The sequence below is a fragment of the Aythya marila genome (assembly GCF_965140915.1).
Source record: "Aythya marila genome assembly, chromosome: Z".
Lineage (NCBI taxonomy): Eukaryota > Metazoa > Chordata > Aves > Anseriformes > Anatidae > Aythya > Aythya marila.
Window position 1 is genome coordinate 13,916,082 of NC_139080.1, and position 23,638 is coordinate 13,939,719.

The 23,638-nt window shown below is 38.6% G+C and overlaps 1 protein-coding gene across 4 annotated transcripts in view; it reads right to left on the reverse strand.

Annotated features, from left to right (window-relative positions):
- FYB1 (FYN binding protein 1) overlaps nucleotides 1-23,638 on the reverse strand; it is a 69,139-nt gene that overhangs the window by 41,944 nt on the left and 3,557 nt on the right. For 2 of the 4 annotated variants that reach the window (XM_082784343.1, XM_082784340.1), the window contains exon 2: nucleotides 2,817-3,966. In XM_082784343.1, coding sequence (XP_082640469.1) covers nucleotides 2,817-3,966 — 1,150 coding nt within the window. Of the gene's footprint in view, nucleotides 1-2,816; nucleotides 3,967-10,090; nucleotides 10,282-19,786; nucleotides 19,923-23,638 lie in introns of those variants that run through there. The other 2 variants (XM_082784342.1, XM_082784341.1) reach the window with 2 other exon arrangements.

Below are 23,638 nucleotides of genomic sequence, written 5' to 3' on the forward strand. Positions count from 1 at the left end.
TATTGAAGTGGTTTCGAAATCTTTCATTCTTGCCCTGACTCAGAGTGTGAAGTAGAGAAGACCATTGCTGACCACTCAGTTCTGTTTAGTTGCATGTGTATTATGTTGGGTGTGTATCTTTTAACATATTTGGAGAACAAGCTGTGCCACCATGTTGGGTAGCTCCATGTTTTGTCCCTCTCCCCATTGCAACTCACCCAGGCTGGTGGCTGTCCTAGTACTGGTAAGTGGCAACTGGAGATTCTCCTTTCAACAGAAATGCTGGTATTAACCTTATAGCCCTGTTCACACAGCAAGTTCATTTTGAATGTGTGGAATAAATATTTATAACCTTCAATTTTAAAAAGAGAGTGAAAAATATATTGTGACTACACCTGCATGGGCAGCAGAAAATTATTATTATTATTAATAATAATAATAGTTGAACAATAAGATAAAAAGATAATTCCTCCATTAATTACTTAAAATAAAATTAACAAATATCTTTTGAAATAATTGCGCTTTTGAGCGGTTCAGCCCTGGACAGTTTCTCAATGTTCTAATTAGCAAAGCTCATATTGCTTTTGTTTAATCAAAACATTTGCTGTTGTACTTTGCTGAAAATGCTGTCTTTCCATTTTGAACCTTTTCCGGGCACTAGAGTAAGGACAGTCATGAACAGTGCTTTGTGAAGAAGGGATGACTACTCAATTTGTTATAAATTGGCATGCCTCTTTTAAAAGAGAGAAACAAATTTATGCCATTCAAGGATCTGGCCCTGTTGATACATTTGTGAGAACAATTCCTTATATGTAGAGAGAGAGAGGAAAAATGGAATATAAACCTGACAAGACAGTACATTTTATGTTATTGATATGCTCCTCATTTCTGAGTAGGAGAAAATAGTAATAGAGTATGTAGTTCCACTCACACTCTGCTTTTGGCGTGACATTTTGTCTTCACAGAAACTCAGCTCTGAGCCTTTTCATCCGGTCATAACACCTTGTAACGTCTTTTGTCTCAGGAAGCCTACTCTTATGTGCATTACAAAACTGCTGAAACACAAGCAGTGCTGCATTCTAAGTACAGAAGACACAAGGACAAATTTTTTATCAAGTAAACTACATAACTGTACCTGATGCAATGCACATGCACAGGGTGGAGTATTGTAGAGCATCTATTCTCAGCTCTATCAGGCATCTAACTTAAATGCCTTGAAACACATCATTGGGCTTCTCCCTTTCCCACTCACTATATTGGAAATTTGAGTTTGATCAGTTTAATTAATCTAAGAGAGATGCTTAAGGCAGACTAACGTAGGTACCGTGAAATGCTATCAGAAACTATCACTATCAGAAACTACTTAGCTGTGTGTGATACATGACACAAATTGTTTCAGGACCTAACTAGTTAAATGTCTTGAGCCAAAAAAATATATATGTGAGGACTGGATATACACTTTGTTTCCTAATCTCTGTGCAGGTAACAGTGTACTAAGAAAAACCCAGAAATAAATGAATAATAATAAAAATGTAACAGAAAAATACATTGCTTCTCCCAAAACCATTGCATTCACCTGGACCCATACACCTTAAACCTTTGATTGTAAAATACGATCAGTTTCCTATGCAATCATAGTTCTCAGTGCCTGGCATTATAAGAAAAAACAGAAAGCTTCCTTCATGTATCCTAAAAATTGTAATAGAAACATGACAATTGGCATTGCCCTACTCCAGCTGGAGGTAACAGTAGCTGATTTTAGCTTTTTAAAATTATCAAACAGTGCCTAAAATGTGCTGGGGGAAAATTGTGACCCAAATGTTTTAACAGGTAATATAAGGACACACAGAACATCTGAAAAACTCATCTCTCCTTTAAGGAGGGATTTCTGGGTCTAACTTTAGGAAACTATATTTTTATCTAATAACCTCAGATTTTCAAGGACATATTTTGAATACCTCAGAAACAGGTTATATTTGTGGCAACTTTCCTATGGGGTGAAAGGAACCTGCTGAAGTAGAACTTTTTGTGTGAGTAGAGTCACAGAAATTCTATTTATTTTTATTTTTTTTGTTCCCATCACATGCAAAACCACTTCAGGTTTTACTGAAAACCTTAATATTCATGCCTGGACTACAACCAGCAGAAAGTTGAGTGGCTTACTTCTTCATAAGGACAGTGAGGCAGAGCCTCAGGTGCTACAAACTTCCATGCAATTGAAATCACACAAATGTAACAGAAAACATGAAGTGCAGAAGATGCTTATAGAGTCTGGTTTCAGATCTGGGTATGAAATCCATGCAGCTCTACCTGGGAACCCTTCATTCTCTAATAGCATAGTGTTCTAACTTTCTGAACATACTATAAAATACAGCAGCTTATAAGGACTTGTAGTTAGTCATTGTGAAAGGCAAAAAAAAAAAGAAAAAGAAAAAAAAAAAGGTGTGGTTACTACAGGTTTACTATCATTTTGATAGCCATCAGACTGTGCCCAGGAAGTTCATAAGACAACAGGACACTGAACATCAACACCTCATTTATAGGAAGTCAGGACTGAAATGTCTGTTGAGAAAAATACTTAAATTCTCTGCTACAAGTAATAAATACTTAACAGTTTCAAAAAACAAATGAACCCAACACAGAAAACATCCCTCTTACACTCTCTGCTGCTGAGGGAGAAGAAATATAATTTTAATTTCTGCCCTGTACAGAAGAGATGTCCGATGCACAGGTCTTGTGTTATTTCTGAACAGAATGGAGGATTCCAAATGAAATAAATAAAGTGCTAAATGGGTTAAAAAGAAATACTCATGAAAGCAAGAACAGAGAGCACTCACTGTCTTTTGGGATGCTCTTCTGGAACTTTTCCAGGTCCACGCTGGGTGGTCGGCAGGGTTTCTGCGGGGGCTGGCCCAGCTTGAACAGTGGGGGCAAGGCTTTCCTTTTTGGGGCTCCTGAGCTCTTGTCCCCATCCTCCTTTTCTTCTGACCCACCCAGTGACTTTCCTGCAGCAAACACTGTGCTCATCTTACGGAACTTGGGAGGAGATGAACCAGATTCTTCCTGGCTGACTTTGTTGAGAAAGATGTTCCTGGCAGCACTCACCCCCTTTTCTTCAGTCTTTTCATCCACGTTTTTGGCGGTGCCTTGCGATGAGCTGGACCAGTGGCCAGTAGGTTTCAGAGCCATGTTAGCAAAATGACTGCTTGCAGTTTCTGCAGCACAGTTACTATTTTCATCTGTTTCCTTTGCAGCTTTAAAAGAATGTATTTTTGGTCTAGGGCCTGCTACTCCTTTATGCAGAAGCGCATTTTTACTTGAAGTGTCTTCGCTGTGGGAGACCTCATGGTTTAGAGAAGGTTTCTGTGCAAGAGCTGGTTTAGAAGAAGGAGGCCTGGGCTCATTTTCTTGTGATGCGGACATGAACTTTTCCTTAACTCCAGCTACTTTTGAAAATACTGGTTTTGCCTCACTCTCCTGTGGTGCAAAATTTGAATTTGGTTTTGTTCCCAGAGGTCTTTTTTCTTTCTCATGAGGAGCAGTGCTAAGAGGCTTGTTGCCTGCAGGTTTTGGATACAGAGGCTTTGGCTCTTCTTTTGCCAAGTCACTGGTTTTGGTAGTGGGTTTAGTGCATCCAGTTTTTCCATCGTTGTCCCTATTAGTTGCCTGAAGCTGAACCCCAAACCTTTGTGCCACTGGTTTCAAATATGGGGGCTTTGGATCCTTTTCTGTCTTATCATCAGCTGAAGGCTTGACCCCCAGAGCAGTCTTAGGATGAACAGGTTTGTGAAAGGTACTGGGTCCTGAAGGAGTAGTTGCATTTCCTTGACTTGCAAATTTCTCAAGTGCTGCTTTCCTTGTCTGTAATCCTGAATGGAGAGGTTGTCCTGCAATTTTGAAGGGTCGACTGTTACCAGAAACGTCCTCTGAGGGGTTGTTACCCGCGTTAAATTTCGCCATGAGTGACTTCACATCTGTTTTGCTGTCCTATGAGCATAGAGAAATAAAAAAGAAACAGCAGCAATGAGAAAGTCTCAGTTGCAATGTTCACACATACTGTACTTTAAAGAGTTTCCTGGTCTGAGGCTTGTAGTACTGCTGATTGGCTGTGCAGATATTGTAGCACATCTTCCTGTAGTGTTAGAGAAACTGAATATTTTGTTATTATACTTTGTTATTGAATATTTTGTTATTATTACATTGCTATGGTTATATAATCTAAAATTTTCACTCTAGGTAAATTTTCACTGTAAAATGCCTTTAAAGAGTGGTCATTCAGCTCCTTCCTACTATATAGTAATATGGTTCATACTATGGTATTTCATACTATATTTTTTTTTTTTTTTTTCTGGAATGGGGAAGTGAACACCTGTAAAATACATGAAAATACCTACTACTTCAAAATTAAAACATCCCCCCAAAATTATGAATTTCCTACAGTGAGAGGTGTAGACTGTGTTGAAACCTAGGCAATATGCCAGAATAGTGTTAATCCCATCAGATCTTTGAAGAACTGAAAGTTCGCTTGTGAAAACAGAAAATCTTCTGGTTTGGGGGGATCGGTGTCAGTTTTTCTTTCCCTTCTCAGCAATTATATTTCCTTCTGCTCTCTACACCCCACCCCCATTCTCCATACCCCTTTTGACAAGCTTTGTCCTTGTTTCTGTTCTACATTTTGTATTTGACAAAAACTGTGTATGGTTGGATGGAAAGTGAAAATATATGGAGAAGAATAGGAAGAAATGACAATCAGTAAGCACAAATAGTGTCAAAAACATTTAGCCTCTTGGAAAAAAAAAAAAAAAGGAAAAAAAAAGAAAAAAGCGAACTTTTACCCATTTTTTTTTTTTTTTTACCAGGTGACTAAAATGCAGTTTCACTTGAAACTATCTTAATTGGTCAGATCTATTCATTACTGTTCAAGATCAGCCTTCAATATGAACTGAGAACAAAACCTCAACACAGTTTGATTCAGTGAAATTATAACACAGTGAAATGAAGGACCTGAGCAAAGTATAGTGAGCTGGTCCCACCACACTGGGCTGGGGCCACTCTTGGCTTCCGACTGTCCTCAGCAGCAGGGGGGTCCTTTGCCAGCAGACATTGGTGGCAGACTTACAGGTACAGTGGATACAGAGACATAACTGTTTCACAGCTTGTACTCAGTGGGATCTGTTTTGTGTGGGGAAGATAAAATATAACACTTAACAATATGAAGCAAGGATGCTATAACTAGGAGGGGCTCTGAACCATTTGTTTGGAAACAAAGAGTATCACTACCAAGTATAATATGTAAAGCTCTGGAAAAAAAAAATTAGAAGGAGGTAGAAAAGTGTACTGTGTCTTCACTCAGTATGGTTTAATTGAATGTTCAGTAACTTAAAAACAAACAAACAATCAAAAAAACTTCATTAACAAGAGCTTATGAATTGTGGTTGTCTGCTCCTTTTGCCTTCTGATTGATTATATCATGTTATGAATTGCCCAGTACACTGTAGTAGTTTTACCCATGACTTCTGCAATATAAATTTCCTAGTTTTTCAATATCACCAAAAAAAAAAAAATCAGTCTTTCCAAACTGTATTGCATGGCAAAGTTACTTACAAGAAAAGAAGCCAAAACAAGATGAAACCTATCCCCACAGCACCATTGTTATCTCTTTTGCTCATGTAGGGAAGGGAGGAAGTACATGTTTACTATGGAGATTATCAGGTTTAAGCTATCTACTGCTGGTTACCACAAGTGCACTCAGACACACACACAAAATCACAATGCAGAGATACATGTATCAGAATCATTCAAGATTCCTCCCGTAATTCTCCACAAAGCACTGATTTTACACATTCAAAGAGAAAGTTAAACTAATTGCTATGCCAGAAATAATACCAAAGACTTCTGTCTCTGATCTATTTGAATTAGTACTAATGCATGTTTCATTGGTGTTGTTTTTCTGTAACAAAATCTAATTACTGTAATGTCCCCTCAGTGTTTTAATTCTTCAGAACTTGTAAATGACAAGTTCTGTGATCAATTGCCTGGCCAACTCAGCAGCTCATTTGTTTGGAAAGGTGTAAAAATAAATTGATTCTTCTGCTATTCCTTCCATTTGTAATTTAAGAAAGTGTACTGTGTTAAACTACAGTAATGTGGATATTCTGGACAAGAGACTTTAAGCATATAGACCTTTTGGAACCTGGAACTACGATTTCAAAGAAATGTTTCATTTTATGATATGCAGTTTCTGAGAAGTTTTCTGCATCTTGGCAATAGCAACATCAGTTGTATTCATACAGGCTTTCAAATGCACTAAGCAATCCACTACTGCCGTGTTAGGACTGTTTATTTTCTCTAAGTCCTACTGAAGTCAATGATTTATTTTAATAAATTTCTTCCCGGTACTGTGAAAAGAACCTTGCATTAGTCATGCAGCTATACCAGCTCTTCAAGAGTAAAAAACATCACTCCTGGGGATGCAGAAGGGATTACAAACAGCACTGCAACTTCTCTTACTTACTTACAGTCAGTAGTGAGTAGTAAGGGTAACACTCTAAGAAATCGGGATGGTAAGAAACTGGGAAATCTTTCTGCTTCTTTTCAGTGTATGTCATCAATTATTGCTTTAATAAGCTTACTTTATAGCAGGAGCCACGTTGTGGATTGTAATGTGCAACCTGACTGGCCAGGTAGACAGATGGGGAACTGGGAAAAGGAGAATATTTTTTTTTGTGACCCTGCTCACAGAATAATCCCCACAGTTTCTGCATTTCCCTTCCCAGAAGTGACAGCAGTTACCTTTTCCATTAGCACATACAACAGGTTGTAATTCATGAAATGGGAACTTGAAAAGATTATGAAGTTAGATTAAGTTCACGCCAACCTTCCCACCCAAAGTGCAAACTGCCAGTTAGACAGAGGATTCTCATACAAGAAGTACATAGGTCACTTTCTGAACTTTCTTGCACTTTCTTGGGAAACTGCAATATTTTGGCCTTTCAGCTACTGAACTGAAATGGAAGAAGCACAAGGTAAACAGTAACATTTTCTTTGCAAGGAGATGGATGCATTATTCTAATGTGTTGGCTCATATCTAGAATAATGCTCTTGTTTTGGTTCCCAGATTTGTATGTACAGCACTTTCCCAGCTTCCACTGCCTTCAGCAAGAACCCACACAGGTAACAAAATTGTACAGAAGTCTTCCATGAGAAGATTATAATTACTTTTCAGTGTAAACAAGTACAATTCTTCATTATTTACAATATAACTGTTTTTTTTTTTGTTTTGTTTTTTGTACTGAAGTACATTATAATGAGAACACAAGAAAAATAAATGTTTAAACTCCATTCTTCCTGACTTTCCTCTGAATATTTCAGTCTCAAATAACCTGTTAAAAACAAAACAAAACAAAAAATCCCACACTTCGTTTTGTTTTGTTTTGGCATAAATATATGTTATTTAAGTTCTAGTCTTGGTGAAGCCAAAAGATCATTTCACTTCAACTTCCCCTTGTGGTTGCTTTTTCTTCAAATAAATAGAAACACTGGATCAATGAAATCAACAGAAGATGTCTGTATGTAATCTTTAGTTAAGCAGATAACCTCTGTGAAACTGTTGACTGTACAAGAAACCATGCAGTTCTTCAAAATGCATGCAGGTCTGATTTATGAGACCAAAAAAACAAAACAAAACAAAACAAACAAACAAAAACTTCTTTTCACTTCTCACCTGTAACTTTTTCCTTTCTATTGCCCCATGATAATGTCTCAACAGGTCTTTTAAAACTCATATTTCTTTTAACATAATAAAATCTTGGTAAATTTGCTAGGAGGCAGTGAAAGAAAGATTATAAAACTACCACCATTTTAAGAAGTATGTATATTCATGAATTCTGTGATAATGAAAAAAAACACAGAAGCTTATAACCACTGAATGAATTGGCTTCTAAACCATGAACAGGATATGATGATAAGGAACAGAATAAGGAAAGAAAAAGCAAGGAAAACGATGAATTAAAGTTAAATACAGATCTTATCTTAGCTGGCATCATAAAGGCCTGATTTGGGCTCTACTAAGGTTAAAGGGTTGAGGAAGTTTAGCTGTTTGCATAAGATGCTAGTGTTGTTCTAAATTCATTATAATTTATTGGAATTTTAGTGGAATAGGTTGCTCAGAGAAGCTGTGGATGCCCCATCCATGGAGGTGTTCAAGACCAGGTTAGATGAGGCCCTGAGCAAGCCATTCTATGATTCTATTGCTTGACTATTTCCCTTTCCAGATGGAGAGACTTCATAATTATATTTATGCAACACTTTTTGTTTTTAGAAAAGATAAATAATTTCCAAGTTGCTTTTCTTCCCCTTGAATGTAATAATAATTATCAGTTAAAGAAGACTTCCTCTAATTGTGAGTTCAGCATTTGGACATTGGAACTAAGATGTTGCACTACTCTGTACCTCTGAATGTAAGTAGCACAAGTATGAAAAAAAGGCAGAAAGACAGCATCAGTCCAAGCAGAAAGACTTGCTGACACAATGATTGGCATACAAGAGGAAAGAACCCTTATCAAATTCAAAATAATGAAGAGGTGGGCTGTTTTGCTCGTTGCTTTTGTTTTGAAAGACAGACCTCAACAATGGAGAGGATATCCAGAAACCTAAAAGATTCTTTGGAGAAAGATCAATTGCCTATATGTCCTCCTGACTGAACCTTTTCAAATGTCTCTCTACCACCAGCAGACAAAATTATCACATTCACATGGATGTGCAACTGTTGAAATTAGACAAGAATGTTCCAGCCTGACTATCGTCTTCATCATGCATTCCTCTACATCTCTTTTGTCCCTCTCTTGTCACATTTTCTCATCATTCACACAAATCATATGACCAACAACATCATAATGCAGAAAAATGTGAAGACAATGTAATTCTTGCACCCAAAGTGAGACCAGGACTAGTGAAGGCATAGGGCTTGACCAGAAGTGCTAGATGACATCTGAGCTTGGTCTCAAAATTGCTGTCACATCTTGCGCACCAGGCTAAAGGATCTACCCATGCATGGTCATCTCCTCATCCCTATGGTCTGGTAATTTCAACACAGAGATTAATTTTTCTTTTCTTCCTTCTTTTTGGTACTTGTTTACATCAAAATAGAAAAAAAAAAACAGCAACTCAGTCTTCAACAACAGAAGCTTGGGAGCTTCAATGTTCCACCAAGAAATTCTGTCCAATAAAAGCTGATTGACTAATATAATTTTCTGAAAAAGTATGTTGATATTTTTTGATTAACCTGGTTTTATATAAGAATTAAGTTTCTTGATACTTAATACTTTTATATATATATATTTTTTTCTCATATGCTAATCAATGACTTTCAGAATAATGTAGTTTTTATAGCAAGTATGCCAAGAAATTAAACAGCCAGATCCCTTCCTACTCAGAAGCCTGTTTGCATACAGTATATACAGCAAATACTTTAGGAGCATCTTTGATTTGACTCTGGTTATTCTACTACTATCAAGGTAACATGTCTGAGTCAGAAGATACAAAACCTTGAGTTCCCAACACTGAAAAGTTCCTACCATTACACTTTGAATTTTAAGATCCCATATGATTTATTTATCATTTATTATTATTATTATTAGTAGTATTTTTAGCATTAAGCCATTGAATACTGTTCTGACTCACTGTAGGAAAGAAAAATATTTTCCACAACCCACTACGAAAAGATACTTACCTACACTGATATCTTAATTAGGAGTATGGTATATTAAAAAATACCCTACCACAAAACAATCAGCCACAAATAATACAAAAGCAATTACGAGAAAAATAATTGCCTCATTTCTGTTACTCTTCAAAATGCAAAGGTCACTTAAGTTAGGGCAGCTTTTAGTAAAATCTCAGGGAACCAAACACAAAGCTTTGAGAGAGAAAAGACCATTTAATCAACTTAACGTCTTTTCAGCTCCACAACTTATTTCAAGTAAGATCTACAATTAGCATTTCCACTTACATGAGGTTATATGCAATATATTGTACTGATTTTTTATTTTTTATTTTTTTATCCTGGAACTTTACAGTTTTATTTCTAAGACAAACATGTACATCAATTTACCTGGACTCCCCAAAGCTCCAAATATTTTGATACAGGCAGAAAAGCTGGCTCCCTCAATGAGAAAATCCACAGGGTTTGTCACATTAGTAGCCTGTGCTCTTTGCTAACAGAAGTTCTGCTTCTCAAAGAGGGTTTGCATAAGAATGCTGCTTGTGGTTTTTATTATCATGATCAGTAGAAAAAAGCTGCTCTCCACAGGATATTAGGCAAAAAGCAGTGGAGGAAAAGGGAACTAAAATTTGTTCAGACTGCTTAGGTGCTGTCATCAGCAATATTCACTATGTGATATTTAAAAGCAAAGTGAGCTCCAGTACTGCATTTACCCCATATTGCAGAGTCCTTTGAAGCTATATTGGTAAATACAAGCTTGAATCTTTACAGAATAATATTTAAGAAAACACGTGTGGTAATTACAAGCTTAAAGACAGTGGTGGACCTCTCGGATCAAGTTAAGTCCCCTGAGATAAAATTACTATTACATGTTTTATATTTGTCACTTTCCAATGATAATTTTGTCATTGTTGTTACGTCAGGCAACATTTTTTTTCTTAGTGGGAGATATGCAGTTCTGAGCTATTCATGAGTTCTTTATGCTATTCATTCTGTTGTACACTATTTGATTTATAAAATCATATTTATTTGTGAAAATAAACATTCATTGCCAGTGGTGAACCATTTATTATTAATCTTTAGGCAGACTGTGACTGTTGTTCTAGTTGGCAGTTTGCACAACTGTATTACAGTGTTAAATGTATCAATATAGACCTTTTTCACCGGTAAACAACACTGCAAGATTTGGCTCTCTGTAACAGCACTACGCAAATCATACTGTGATCAAAGAATGAGCTCTTCTTTGCAACTCTGGCTGCTAGACAGTTCCTGCCATCTTCCCTTTCATCCAGTGCACAGAAAATAAATACATCTCTAACTGATAGAATGCTGCTGAGGAAATAAATTACAACAAACACAATAAAAATATCAGTTTAAGCTGTGAAATTGCTCCGAAAGTTGCCCATGTGCAATATCTATACTTTATGCTTCATTTCACACTTGGAGACGCAAGAGCTTCCTAAATCACCCCTCTTTTTATCCACATAGTTCTGTGGAGGATGTTTGTGAGTAGTTTGAGGGAATTAGTTGTTTTTAGCAGATGAGAGAATCTGAAGGAATTAATATTTTAAGGAACAAAACCTTCATGCCTGCAAGCGCATTATAGCTATTTTGCTTTTTTCCTATTTTTTTTTTTCTCACCAAAATCCAACAAGCAGTAGCAGCAGAAACAGCAGAAATAACAGCATCACAAAATTATATTTAAGCAAGATAAACATATCAATAATAATAATGCCTTCCTTACATAATCATGCCATTCCAGACTCTGTGTAGACCAAAACTGACATCTAAATTCCAGCATAATATTCTCATGTGCAAAATTTATTACCAGTCATTTTTCATTTTTCATATTTTATTTTATTTATGTATTTATTTATTTTTGTAATAGAGCATTTACTCAGCTTTAGTTTCCACATACCTTTGGGAAAAGTGGATGCTTAAACATTAAATTTGTCCAAAATAGATTAAAAAAGAAAAAAAAAAAAAAAAGAGAAAAAAAGAAAAAAAATATCTTACGGACTTTTTTTCTGCTGTAAGTGCTAGTTCAGCCTTTTAAGGTAACTTTTATGTACTGATGTTGTCCTGTATTCTGAAATGTCTGGAGAGTCAGGCATTACTACCTGAACAGCTTAGGTTTCCAGTTCAGTGCTTATAGAAAATACAGTCATGATCTTGTTACCTCTGTGGCTGCAAACTGTAGTGGTGAAATGATACTGAGAAAAAGCAAGCAAATAAACAAACAAACAAACAAACAAAAACCCACAACCCTTTTTATTTCCATGTTAACACAGTTCGTTTCACTCATCTTAGTCTACTACGTGATCCCAAAACATATGTTACGTGACAACATAACAGAACTGATGGTGAATGAAGAATGAAATGGGAGATAAAGAATACAGAAATGATTTGCTTTATAAGGTAATCTTTAAAACATGCCTAAAAAAAAAAAAAAAGCACATAGGAGATCACCTTTGGAACGCTACAAAAATATAATTAAAGCAAGTTGGCAATTCCCTTTGTAAATCAGAATATTATTCTTCCATCTCTAATATACAGTACATATATGTGGAGTGCTTGAGGAAGTCAATTTTAAGAGTTTTTCACTGAAGCCTGTATTTCGATCTCCTAACAAGTCTCAACAGATCTTTTGCCTCCTAGTGGCAGATCAGGAGCAGCAGAAGAAATGATGCATTTTTCCTGCTGAAAATCTGCTTACACATCCCTATACTCAGAGGATTAGTTTATCTGGTTTCATGCCACTCCTGAGGGATAATATTTCAAGTATCTGAATAGTGTTAAAGGACAAGACAAGAAGTTAATACACATGCTTAACACCGCTGTGCCAATCCTGGGAGTCTGGAGTTTTGAGAAAAAAGTGTCATCTAGATGTCATCCACGACAGGTAGCTATGGCAGTGATCTTGTTACAGTGATCCTTTGGAAAGTACCTGAAATTCAGTAGAAACCTGACATTCCTGAACACTGACAGGAGCTTCTGCATTCATTGCTACATTTCTTGTAGAAGCAGCCTACATTATCTTTGTATCTCCAGACAGGGCCAGACTTCCTGAAACATGTGCTGTTCAATTTCCCTGAGGTTGCTATTTGAAAGTGGGTTTAATATTTCTGACAGAGGTTTGATGCCGTTAGGAGCGAAGTAACAGCATTGTCTCATGTTTAAAATGTACTGTCATGTATATAGGAAGAGCTGGGCTTCCCAGATATTATTTGTGGACAGCTGACAGACAGGATTCCCTGAAAGCTCCTCATGTTGATGCTGTGGCTCTTTTAAACTGCCATAATTCAAGCCTTATAATCTTATAGCTGTTGAATTTTATTACAATATTTATGTTTGCCCAAACCAGGAGTTGTTGAAATCTGTTTCCACTGTTTAGATCTCCTTGTATTAAAAGAAGGTAGAATCTGAAGAGTGAAGACAGAAGGCAAAAGATGATGTCAGAATCTAGGGTGGTTATACTTTGTAAATGATGTATTTCTGTCATCAGGGAAAGACCAGTGTACTCCAGAGTGTCACAGTCACATGCACACCTTGCAGAAGAAAAGTTATACTCCTGGTTTTCTGCTTGTTTGTAAGCACCGGTGCCGCTGATGCAAAACACCTTCAGTTAATAAATAAATAATTAAATATATAATTTCATTTAAAAGATTTGTATTTTATTTTATTTTATTTTATTATTTATTTATTTATTTATTTAAATTTGAGTATAGCAGTGCTATGCTCAGTCCAGGTAGACTGCAAGGAAATCCCGGGCTTTCATTAGACAGTTTAGAAAACTTCTTGAGAGCACAGGGCTTTCAGAGGCAGGCAGCAGCCATGACATGCTCAGGTGAACTGTTGTCCTTGGCCTCCCTCATTCTACCACTTGTGCCTCTCTGAGGGCCACAGCTGACCATCACTCGCAGCTTGACTGGAAAGTCTAATGAGCTGACTTGCAGGTGATATGTTTTTGCTGTGATTTCTGAATTTGCAGTTGCCAACTCCTGGCTAGAAGGAAGAGGTCCCAGCCACAGGCCTGCTGGCTATTTGGTAAGGCAGGCAAGGTGAGAAGCTGCTAGAAGTAGTGGATGAGTGGAAGGTGGTAGAAACATGGATAAGAGGGAGGACAGATGAGCATGGTAGGGCTACAAGGAGCTGGGTGGGGGCAGTTCATGTGGGGAGAAGAGCTCTGGAAACAGGAGGCTGGGTAACCTTCTGCCTTTTCAAATGATGTTGTGCTCTGTCAATCCCCCTGTGCCTCTTGAAGGTGGCCTGGCCCTGCCCTACCATCGGATTGTGGGGCCCTGCCTTGCTCCATCCTCCCTGCCAGGGCTGAGCATGTCAGGGAGGGCCCCAGGAGTGGCTGGAGTGAGCATACGGGCGTGGAGCATGGGGCAGCCATTTTAGTAGTTGCTGTGACAGCTATGTCCTAATAGTGAGGGAGCGGAATGAAATGGGGAAAGGAGACAGAGGGTGAGAAGTGAATGAGGAAACAGTGTTCTCAAGCAAGAAGTTACTTCAATTCCCTACTCCTACCACATACACTTATGCAGGCAGGGGATTATCTGCTTGCTTGGCTTCCCCCTCAGCATCTCCCCGAGCTGCTGATACCAGGACGAGGAAGAAGTGGAAAAGCAAGAGGAACAGCCAGCTTTAGCAATAGACCCCTGACTTCCCTTTATCCTCCATGTGTCCTTCCCCTCTTCTGCCTGGGAAGAAAACAAATGTGCAAAAACATGCAAATCCCTCACCAGCAGTTATGCAAAGGCTGTGGGAGGGGAATGTCTCTGGACTCCCCATGATTTCACACACAAACTTTGCACTCTCCTTTCCTACCCCCTCACAGTCACAGAATGGCCAGGATTGGAAGGGACCTCTGAAGATCAACTAGTGCAACCCCCTTGTCGAGCAGCATCTCATAGAGCACACTGTGCAGGATGGCATCCAGGCAGGTTTTGAATATCTCCAGAGAAGGAGACTCCACAACCTCTCTGGACAACCTGTCCCAGTGTTCTGTCACCCTCAGAGTAAACAAGTGCCCTCTTGTATTCAGCTGGAACCTCCTGTGCTTCAGTTTGTGCCCATTGCCTCTCCTCCTGTCACTGGGCACAACTGAAAAAAGAGTGGCTCCATCCTCTCAACACTCTCCCCTCAGATATTTATACACATTAACAAGGTCTCCCCTCAGTCTTCTTTTTTTCCAGGCTAAACAGGCCCAGATCTCAGCCTGTCCTTGTACATCAGGTGCTCCAGTCCTCTCATCATCTTTGTAGCTCTCCTCTGGACTCACTCCAGTAGTTCTATGTCCTTCTTGTTTAGGGGAGTCCAGAACTGGACACAGTACCCTGGGTGGGGCCTCACCAGGGTTGGGTAGAGGGGGAGGATCATCTCCCTTGAGCTGCTGGCAGCACTCTTCCAAATGCAGCCCCAGATACCATTGGCCTTCTTGGCCACAAGGGCACACTGCTGGCTCATGGTCAGCCAGTGGTTCACCAGGACTCCCAGGTCTCTCTCTGTAGTGCTGCTGTTCAGCAGGTCAGCCCCCAGCCTGTACTGGTGCTTGGGGTTGTTCCTCTCTAGGTGTAGAACCCAGCACTTCACCTTGTTGAACTTCATGAGGTTCCTCTCAGTCTTACCCTCAAGGCTGTCAAGGCCCTCTGAATGGCAGCACAGCCCTCTGGGGTATCAGCCACACCTCTGAGCTTTGTGTTGTCAGCAAACTTGCTGAGCATGCACTTTGCTCCATCATCCAGATTGTTGATGAACACGTTGAACAGCACTGGACCCTGTATTGACTTCTGGAGGACACTGGTAGCTACAGGCCTCCAACTAGACACTGCACCACTGAGCACATCCCTCTGAGCTGTGCCATCCAGTCACTTATCAATCCACCTCACTGTCCACTCATCAAGGCTGCACTTCCTGAGCTTGTCTATGAGAACGTTACGGGAGACAGTGTCAAAAACTTTGCTGAAGTCAAGGTAGACCACAGCCACCGCTCTCCCCTCATCTACCTAGCTAGTCATCTCATAGAAAGCTATCAAATAGGTTAAGCATGATTTCCCCTCACAGCTCTTCAAGTCTCATCTGCTTTTTGTGTAGAGAAGCAAATAGAACCCCACCATTCCTAAAAAGCATCTTGGCTCCAGGCAAAGTCTTGGTTTCACTGCTTTCCCTTCTGGGCACAGAGGACTCGCAGCTGGTGTCTGGGCCTCTTCAGGTATCACCTATCTCAGTTACCATTAACTTTCCCTGGGAAGATGGCAGCAAAGGGCCTTTACCCTTCAAAATCTCCTCATTAAATATCTGAAGAAAATCATAGAAATATTTGTGAATTCAGCAATATAGGCTTTGTTATTATCATCTGATTTCTTATGAACAGATAGTAGCTAATGTCTGAGTCTTATTAATGGTGGGCAGGCTGCTTTTGCTTTTAAAAAAAAGATGTTTATTTTAACAAACAAACAAACCTATCAAAAGCAGACTTTCATGATCAATTTTGGTAAGGCAAGCGATCCCTGACAAAAATGTATTTTAAAGAGATGCAATTGACATCGTTCTACACTACAGATGCTCTCAAGTAAGTACCTATAGCAAGTATGTCTGAATTTGAAATGTGGAATAAAGAAAATGAAGGCTAAAGTTAAATTCTCAGTTGTCATGAATATTTCACCATTCTGCCTTTGCACCCCTTCATGGGGCTTCTGTGATAGTTCATATTATTTAGTATAACTGCAACCATTAACAATTTTAGAGTCTGTTCTCGTGGTCTTGGATTTTAACTTTATGCTGTATTACAAGTATTTTAATGTTCTAAAATAGGAAGGGGGAAAGGTTGGGTTAAAAAACTTGTTGCTTTACAGTTTAACCTTAATTATATTTTAGGAATGTTATTTATATTGCAATGAAACTTTCTTGACTTATGTTGTAAAGTCACTTTACCCAGACAGTCACATGGGTAAAAAGTGTGCATTTTTGCCTGTGCATCATTAACAGGTTTCAGGAAACAGATAGTTACTTTTTCATGCAAGTCCTGTTTATTCACTGAAGACTATGATACGGAAGGAAAAAACTATTATTTTCAGGCTGGAGCTCTTTTGCTTCTGGTCATGTGGCAAGAATAACATAAGGAAAGTCCAAAAAGGAGCTGCACTGTAGAGCTCACCAAACGCCATGTTCACCTAAGTAAGGTATCATGTAACACCAGTCTCTGATATTGTTGTATAATATCTCTTTTTCTAACATTAATGTAGTACTTTACAGGGGAGATCATTTACAAACACTTCTATTACAACTTTAATCTTTCATGACAAGCTTCTCAGCAGTTGAGAAATGCACATAACAAGAATTAATTTTAGCTGGAACTAATTTTACAACTTCAAGTGCAGTAGATTAAGCATGAGATATTTTGTCTACCTCTTAGAAAGGACTTACAAACTAATTAGTACTACAAACTTTCAAGGATTTTATCCCCAGTAGCACGTAATGACTTTTTTATAGAGACTCTGCTTTCGAAGTTCAGAAGCAGTTGGTAAAATTTTTGTGTTCTATGAGCACTACATGAATTACTTCAAAATGAGACATAGTAGTGACTCTCAGCTTTGCTTGCAGTTGTTGCTGTTCAGATGTTACCTCATCCACACCTGAACTGCAGATAATGTGCCTCCATACAAGAAATTATTGTGCTCAGTGCATGGCTGGTCAGAGACTTCACACAAGCAGTTTCCACACAGCAGCTAATCAGCTATAACTTGCTGGGCTGTGCAGCTCGATTACCAATTACCTGTTTCTCAGCTCATTTCATGATCTCAGTGCAGAGACTGAGTGCTAGCTGAGAGTGCAGATCTAGGCCAAAGCACAGTGAAATGGAACTTGGCAACTGAAAGCATTTAAGGTTATTTTTTTGTAGAGCTAAAAATGTGTTATAAGAAGGTAGAGAATACACTGGAATCCCTGCCTATGTACAGTATAAAGTAGGGAGATGACTGTAGAATCAGGGTCTGGGTTATAAAAGGGAGGACATATGATAAAAGAGTGAGGCAAGAACACACTTCATGCTCAGGTACTTCCACTGGGCAAATGGAGTTTTAGAATCCCTTACATAGGCCTTGCATGCTTGCTTTCTTGCTGCAGACTCATTATACATATAGAGCATCATTCATCCGTTTGCCACTCATCCCGTGCATAGTTTCTGCAACTTCTGTTAGTCAACAGTTTAACAACTTCAATGGAAAATTCACAATAGAAAAATTGAGCCTGTGCTGCCATAGTGTTCAGTCACTTTGGCAAGCAGCACTTTCTCAGTGTTGGTGTGGGGCATGGGACACCACATAATTACACCTTAAAATGGTGTAATCAAAGAGCTAGGATGCTGTAATGATGTCTACCATTCTTCATATGCGTTTGTAACAGTGAAGTTCTGTTGGGGGAAGCAGTTCTCCACTCGTAGCCCACAGGTTTGATACTACACAAATTTAAGACTGCTCTATATCACATCACTGAATAAATGCAGATTGAAAATATTCAAGGAAGTAGAAAGAAAGAGAGAGAAAGAGAGAGAAAGGAAAGAGAGAGAAAGAGAGAAAGAAAGAGAAAAAAGAGAGAGAGAAAGAAAGAGAGAGAAAAAAAGAGAAAGAAAGAAAGAAGGAAAGAAAGAAAGAAGGAAAGAATGAAAGAAAGAAGGAAAAAAAAAAAAGGAGAAAAAAACCCAAGGGACTGTGGCATGGGAGCAGAAGTGCTTTTCAGTCTAGAGTATATCACTGCTTGAGGTTACAGGACAACAAAACAAGAGACAGAGGATTAGAATAACTGCATGAGAGGAGTGACTGGGAAAGGAGTCCCTAAACCAACATTGCAGTGGAAGAGAAGGATGGTAGGAACATACTCTTTAAACATAGCTTCAGGACAGCTGTGTCGGTTAGAGAGGAACAAAGAAAATATATACAGAAAAAAATTTCTGTGCCTCACATGGGCAGAATCCTTCTTGGTCCTCTCACGTCTCCCAGCTTCAATGTCTACCATACAAGCCTTTTGTACATTTTGATACTTTTCTTCCTGGAAGAATGGACTGGTCAAACCTCAGAATTGTTTTAATGTAAGTGCGAATTTTGTAGTCTGACCAACACTTTGGATTGAAAAAAATCCTTGAAAAAGCTTGGCAGAGTGGCTGACACACCAGAGGCTTGTGCAGCCATTCAGAAAGACCTGGACAGGCTGGAGAGCTGGGTGGAGAGGAGCCCCATGAGGTTCAACAAGGGCAACTGCAGGGTCCTGCACCTGGGGAGGAACAACCCCAGGCACTAGTACAGGCTGGGGGCTGACATGTTGGAGAGCAGATCTGCGGAGAGGGACCTGGGGTCAAGTTGGAGAGCAGGCTGACCATGACCCAGCAATGTGCCCTTGTGTCCAAGAAAGCCAGTAAGATCCTAGGCTACACCAGCAGGAGTGTGGACAAGGGAGGTGATCCTTCCCCTCTACTCAGCCCTGGTGAGGCCACACATGGAGTATTGTGTCCAGTTCTGGGCTCCCTAGTACAAGAGGGACATAGAACTTTTAGAGAGAGTCCAGCGTAGAGCCACGAAGATGATTAAGGGATTGGAGCATCTGTCTTGTGAGCTGGGCCTGTTTAACCTAGAGAAGAGGACATTGAGAGGGAAGTTTATGAACCTCTACAAATACCTGAGGGGACAATGTAAAGAAGATGGGGACAAACTTTTCTCGGTGGCCAGTGATAAGGCAAGGGTAATGGGTATAAATTGAAAAACAGGAGGTTTCAGCACCATATGGAACTTCTTCACAGTTTGGGTGGCAGAGCACTGGAACAGGCTGCCTGTTTTTTTCTTTTCTTCTCTCTCTCTCTCTTTTTTTTTATTTTATTTTATTTTCTTTTCTTTTTCAGTGGAATCAATCCTTGGTGCTTGCACAATGGTGACCTCTAACGGAGGAACCACTCCCACTATGAATCATAGCCCCACAGAATAGTTTAAGTAGGGAGGGACCTCCAGAAGTCATCTTGTCCATCTTTCTACTCAGAGCAGGGCCAATACTTTCCTGATTGCTCAGAGCATTCTCTAATGGGGTTTTGACTACCTGCGAGAATGAAGATGCTGCAGTCCTCGTCCTTTCTGTCTCATTATTTGGTTTCCCTCACCAGGGTGTGCATGTATGTCCAACTGGGTTTTCCCTTTTTGCAGCTTGTTTCGAAAGCCTGTTGTTTCCATTTAATCATTGAAGTGTAGCTTTCTTTAATCATGAAAGTGTAGCTTACTGTGTTTGTTATTTGCAGGCACTCGAATCTGCAAATGAAAAGTGGAAACCTAATTCAGCAGGGTCTATTTTAGTTTTATTATCTTTTCACAGTGGCTAACTGCCATGACAGATAAGGAGACTGCACATACCAGCCTTTCTGCTCCAAGAAATAAAAAGTGTTTGGGGAAATGTGTACATTGCTGTTTGTTTTTGAGCAGTAGCTAGACTGATGAAAGCTAAGGCTAGCCAGCTGGGCATCTGTTTAAGGATGAGCTGTTGTGAAGTTCGTTGATTGCACAGGATGCATATGTTGTGGAGGATAGAACAGCTACTGGCTGTGGTGGGGAAAAGAAAGGAAAAAAAAAAAAAAAAAAAAGGAGAAAAGCACCAGTGTTAGACTAAGGTAGGTCTGTGCATTCTTGAAGGCTACATAAATTTTAGCCCTCTCAGCTGCTCTCAGAGGCTAAGTGAAAGAGATTTGATAGAAAACTCATGATGCGTAGGGAATATATTCAGATCAATGGAAACCCAGTTGTAGAGTAATGAATGAATTAAGAGACAGAGGTCTAAAAAGGCCTCAGTGGGGCCAGCTGTAAAGACAGAACCACCGTGGGATAAACTGCAGGGCCTGTAAACACTTGAAAAGATTAAAAAGATTCAAAAAGGGTTGGGAAAATAGTTGAAAAAATTTCTGAGAGATGGAATAGATCAATGGTTGTAGCAAAATTACTGTTTTGAGAGGCTTTGAACAGAGGACATGATTCCCAAACATTTTTCTTCTCCTTCCTCCAATGAGAATAAGAATACCACTCTCCCTATGTCTCGTCCACAGAATCAAAAGGCAGACTTCCTCAAAAGATTAGAGAAGGGCTCTAATATTGTAGTGGTTGTGACACTTCAAAATTTTATTACACAAGTGTTAGAGATGCATCAGCAGAAATAGAAGGAACATCCAGCCGTAGATGTGAATCCAAATGGCATAAAATTTCTCTGATCCTTGTTCCATTCTGTGAAAATATAAGCCCCTCAAGAACAGTTTATGTTTTGGCAAATTCTATGACTTGAGATTGGCAAAGGAGTGTCCCATTTTTAAGAACATATAATAAATAATTACTATGATTTTTCACACCTTTCAGTGATGACAAGAAAAGCAGGGGGACATTGTTCACAACTTCAATACAAGAACATAGGCGATGCTTTTGTTTTCGTCATATCTGTTTGTTGTTGTTATTGTTGTTTTTTTAATATCAATTTTCTGTGTATTCCAGCTTTTGGATTAAGGGATGCTGCTGAAGGCAGATGTTATTTTTGTTCATTTCACATTATTTCTATTAAGAGCCCTAAACTCTGATGGAGAATTTTTATTCTTATTTTTGATTTGTTGGATTTTCTTAATTAAAAGATGATTTGTGTGAATGTTCTCTTTGTAAGAAAAAATAGCTTAAAAAAAGTATTATTCTTGAAATAAGCCTACAAATATCCTCAGGTTCTTAATTCCAGGCTGCTAATGCAAATATGTATGACTTACTGATAAATATTTAAACATATTAAAACACAATTCATTTACAACTTCAAGAAATAAAAAGGGCACATTTGGATGTTGTTCTGTGTCATCTGTCTTAAACGATCAGGAGACATTCACAATATAGTTACATGAGAAATGTGTAGGGTAAATGACTACTGAAAGTTCTCATACAAATATAAACATTCTGTTTTCAAAAGGAAGAGGATATTAGGAAAATGTTGCTAATTAACATCTTTGAGTTGGAGCATAGAGAAATACGGTAGCTGTAATAAATGGTGACCAAACATGATTTCAAGAAAAGCTGTCAAGATGTGTAAGCTTTTTCTTGAAATCAAAATGTTTTTATTTGAAAAAATAAAATGAATTGAATGAATGAATTGAAAAATTCCTCCTTCCTTTGGTGTTTTAAAAAAGATGATAGTTTGGCAGTACTGGAGAAAGGGTGCTGGGAGCATTGCATTAACTTCTGCATCTTACTCTTAGTCTAGGAGAAGCAGACACGTAAAATACAATGCTTTTCATGTTATAATTTGGGTGGCAAAGGGGAAGATTGGGATCATTTTGTATCTTAGAGTGAGGTAATTAAATGTGTTATGTTCTGTCTCTGCTTCACATTTGTTTATTAATATTTTTTTATTGTTTTCTCATCTACATACCTAACACATTTGCCTATCTTAGCCTATGTATTATTACAATTGTATTATTGTTATTGTTATTATTTTATTTCTCCAGGAGGAGAAAAAAAACTAAGGGATGAAAGTGGTATGAAGGTTCAATAAAGGTATTATTGTGTTGAATTTTCAGGGTCTTTACAAGTCTGTGCACTGACCAAGTCACATAGTGCAGGGGTGTGGAAAGTAGTTCATTCCACTTCTGTTAAGTAGGCCAAGCTGATTTTAGTGTGGATGGGCTGATCCACACTAAAATCAGCTTGTGGATGGCTGTAGCTAGTTCTGTCTTGCCAGTGTTTTTCTTTAATAATATGGTCTTTCATGTTTACAGCAAGACATTTTGGGATAACAGGGATCCCAGAGCTTGAGATGTTCTGAGTCCAGTTTGTCCCTCCGTAACAATATAGAGGCATCACTTGGCATTATGTCTGCATAGAGTTTAGCTGTCTTAGAGTATACTCTAGACAATCCATTACTTTTCCACTGCTTGAATAGCTTTATCATTGCATTTTTTTTCCTTGGTGTCTTATACAGGAAGCTGGAAAGAATTTTTGGATTTATTTGAAACAGATGCTCATTTGTATTTAAAATATTTTTGAAAGTATCCAAAAGATCTAGAAAAAAGTATTCCATTTCTCTCATTTTTGTTTCCCTCACTCTTTGTTTCTCTTTGCTTCTTGTGATTCACTTGGGCTTGACAAACAGAGAAGTGTGCCTGTCTCACAAAGAGAATAGCATTCTGAACATTTTCTTTTTCTTAGTCCTGCAAGTTGTGTTTTACACAAAATGATTTCAAAATCTGCTGTGTTCACAGTTAAGCAAGACATAACTTGAGTTACTAGACTTCTGTGGCTATCTGAAGTCCAGTGACCTCTCTAGTCTTTGCAGAAAGGTAGAGGTCACTTTGCATAGAATTCCTTGCAAGGCTGGTCCTTCAGAGTGTGGGTAGGTCTTCAGCTTTTCAGAGAGGCCAATTCTGTGTATTCTGGTACAGAATCATCAGGACTCCATTAAGTCACAAAAGTTGGATATAAAATATAGCACTAGAAAACAGGGATTATATTTTTCCTGGTGAAAATAATGATATTAAAATGTATTGGCCTGATATCTCTCATCTCTCTCTCTCTCTCTCTCTCTCTCTCTTTTTTTTTTTTTTTTACCCTCCCCCCCCCCTTTTATAGAGGGAAATTTGAGACACCTTGGTTATTGGAAAAATGTCCTTTCCTTGTAAAAATGTTCAGCTGCTCTTTACTTTCATTTACCTCTAGATAGTGGTCAGAAAATAAACCCCAAGGTAAGAGAGTGCCCTAAGCACCAAATAGAAGATTAATAAAGGTTGGTGGGAGAAGTTTCCACCTCTTTTGTTGACAGTGATTGGTTTGCATGAAATATGTGAGGATTCTTTGGTTCAGAGAAGGAGAAAGTGTAAAGTGTGTCTATAGACTAATAATTACAACACTCACTTAGACCTAGTTTCCATGCACTGCTCCAAGCACT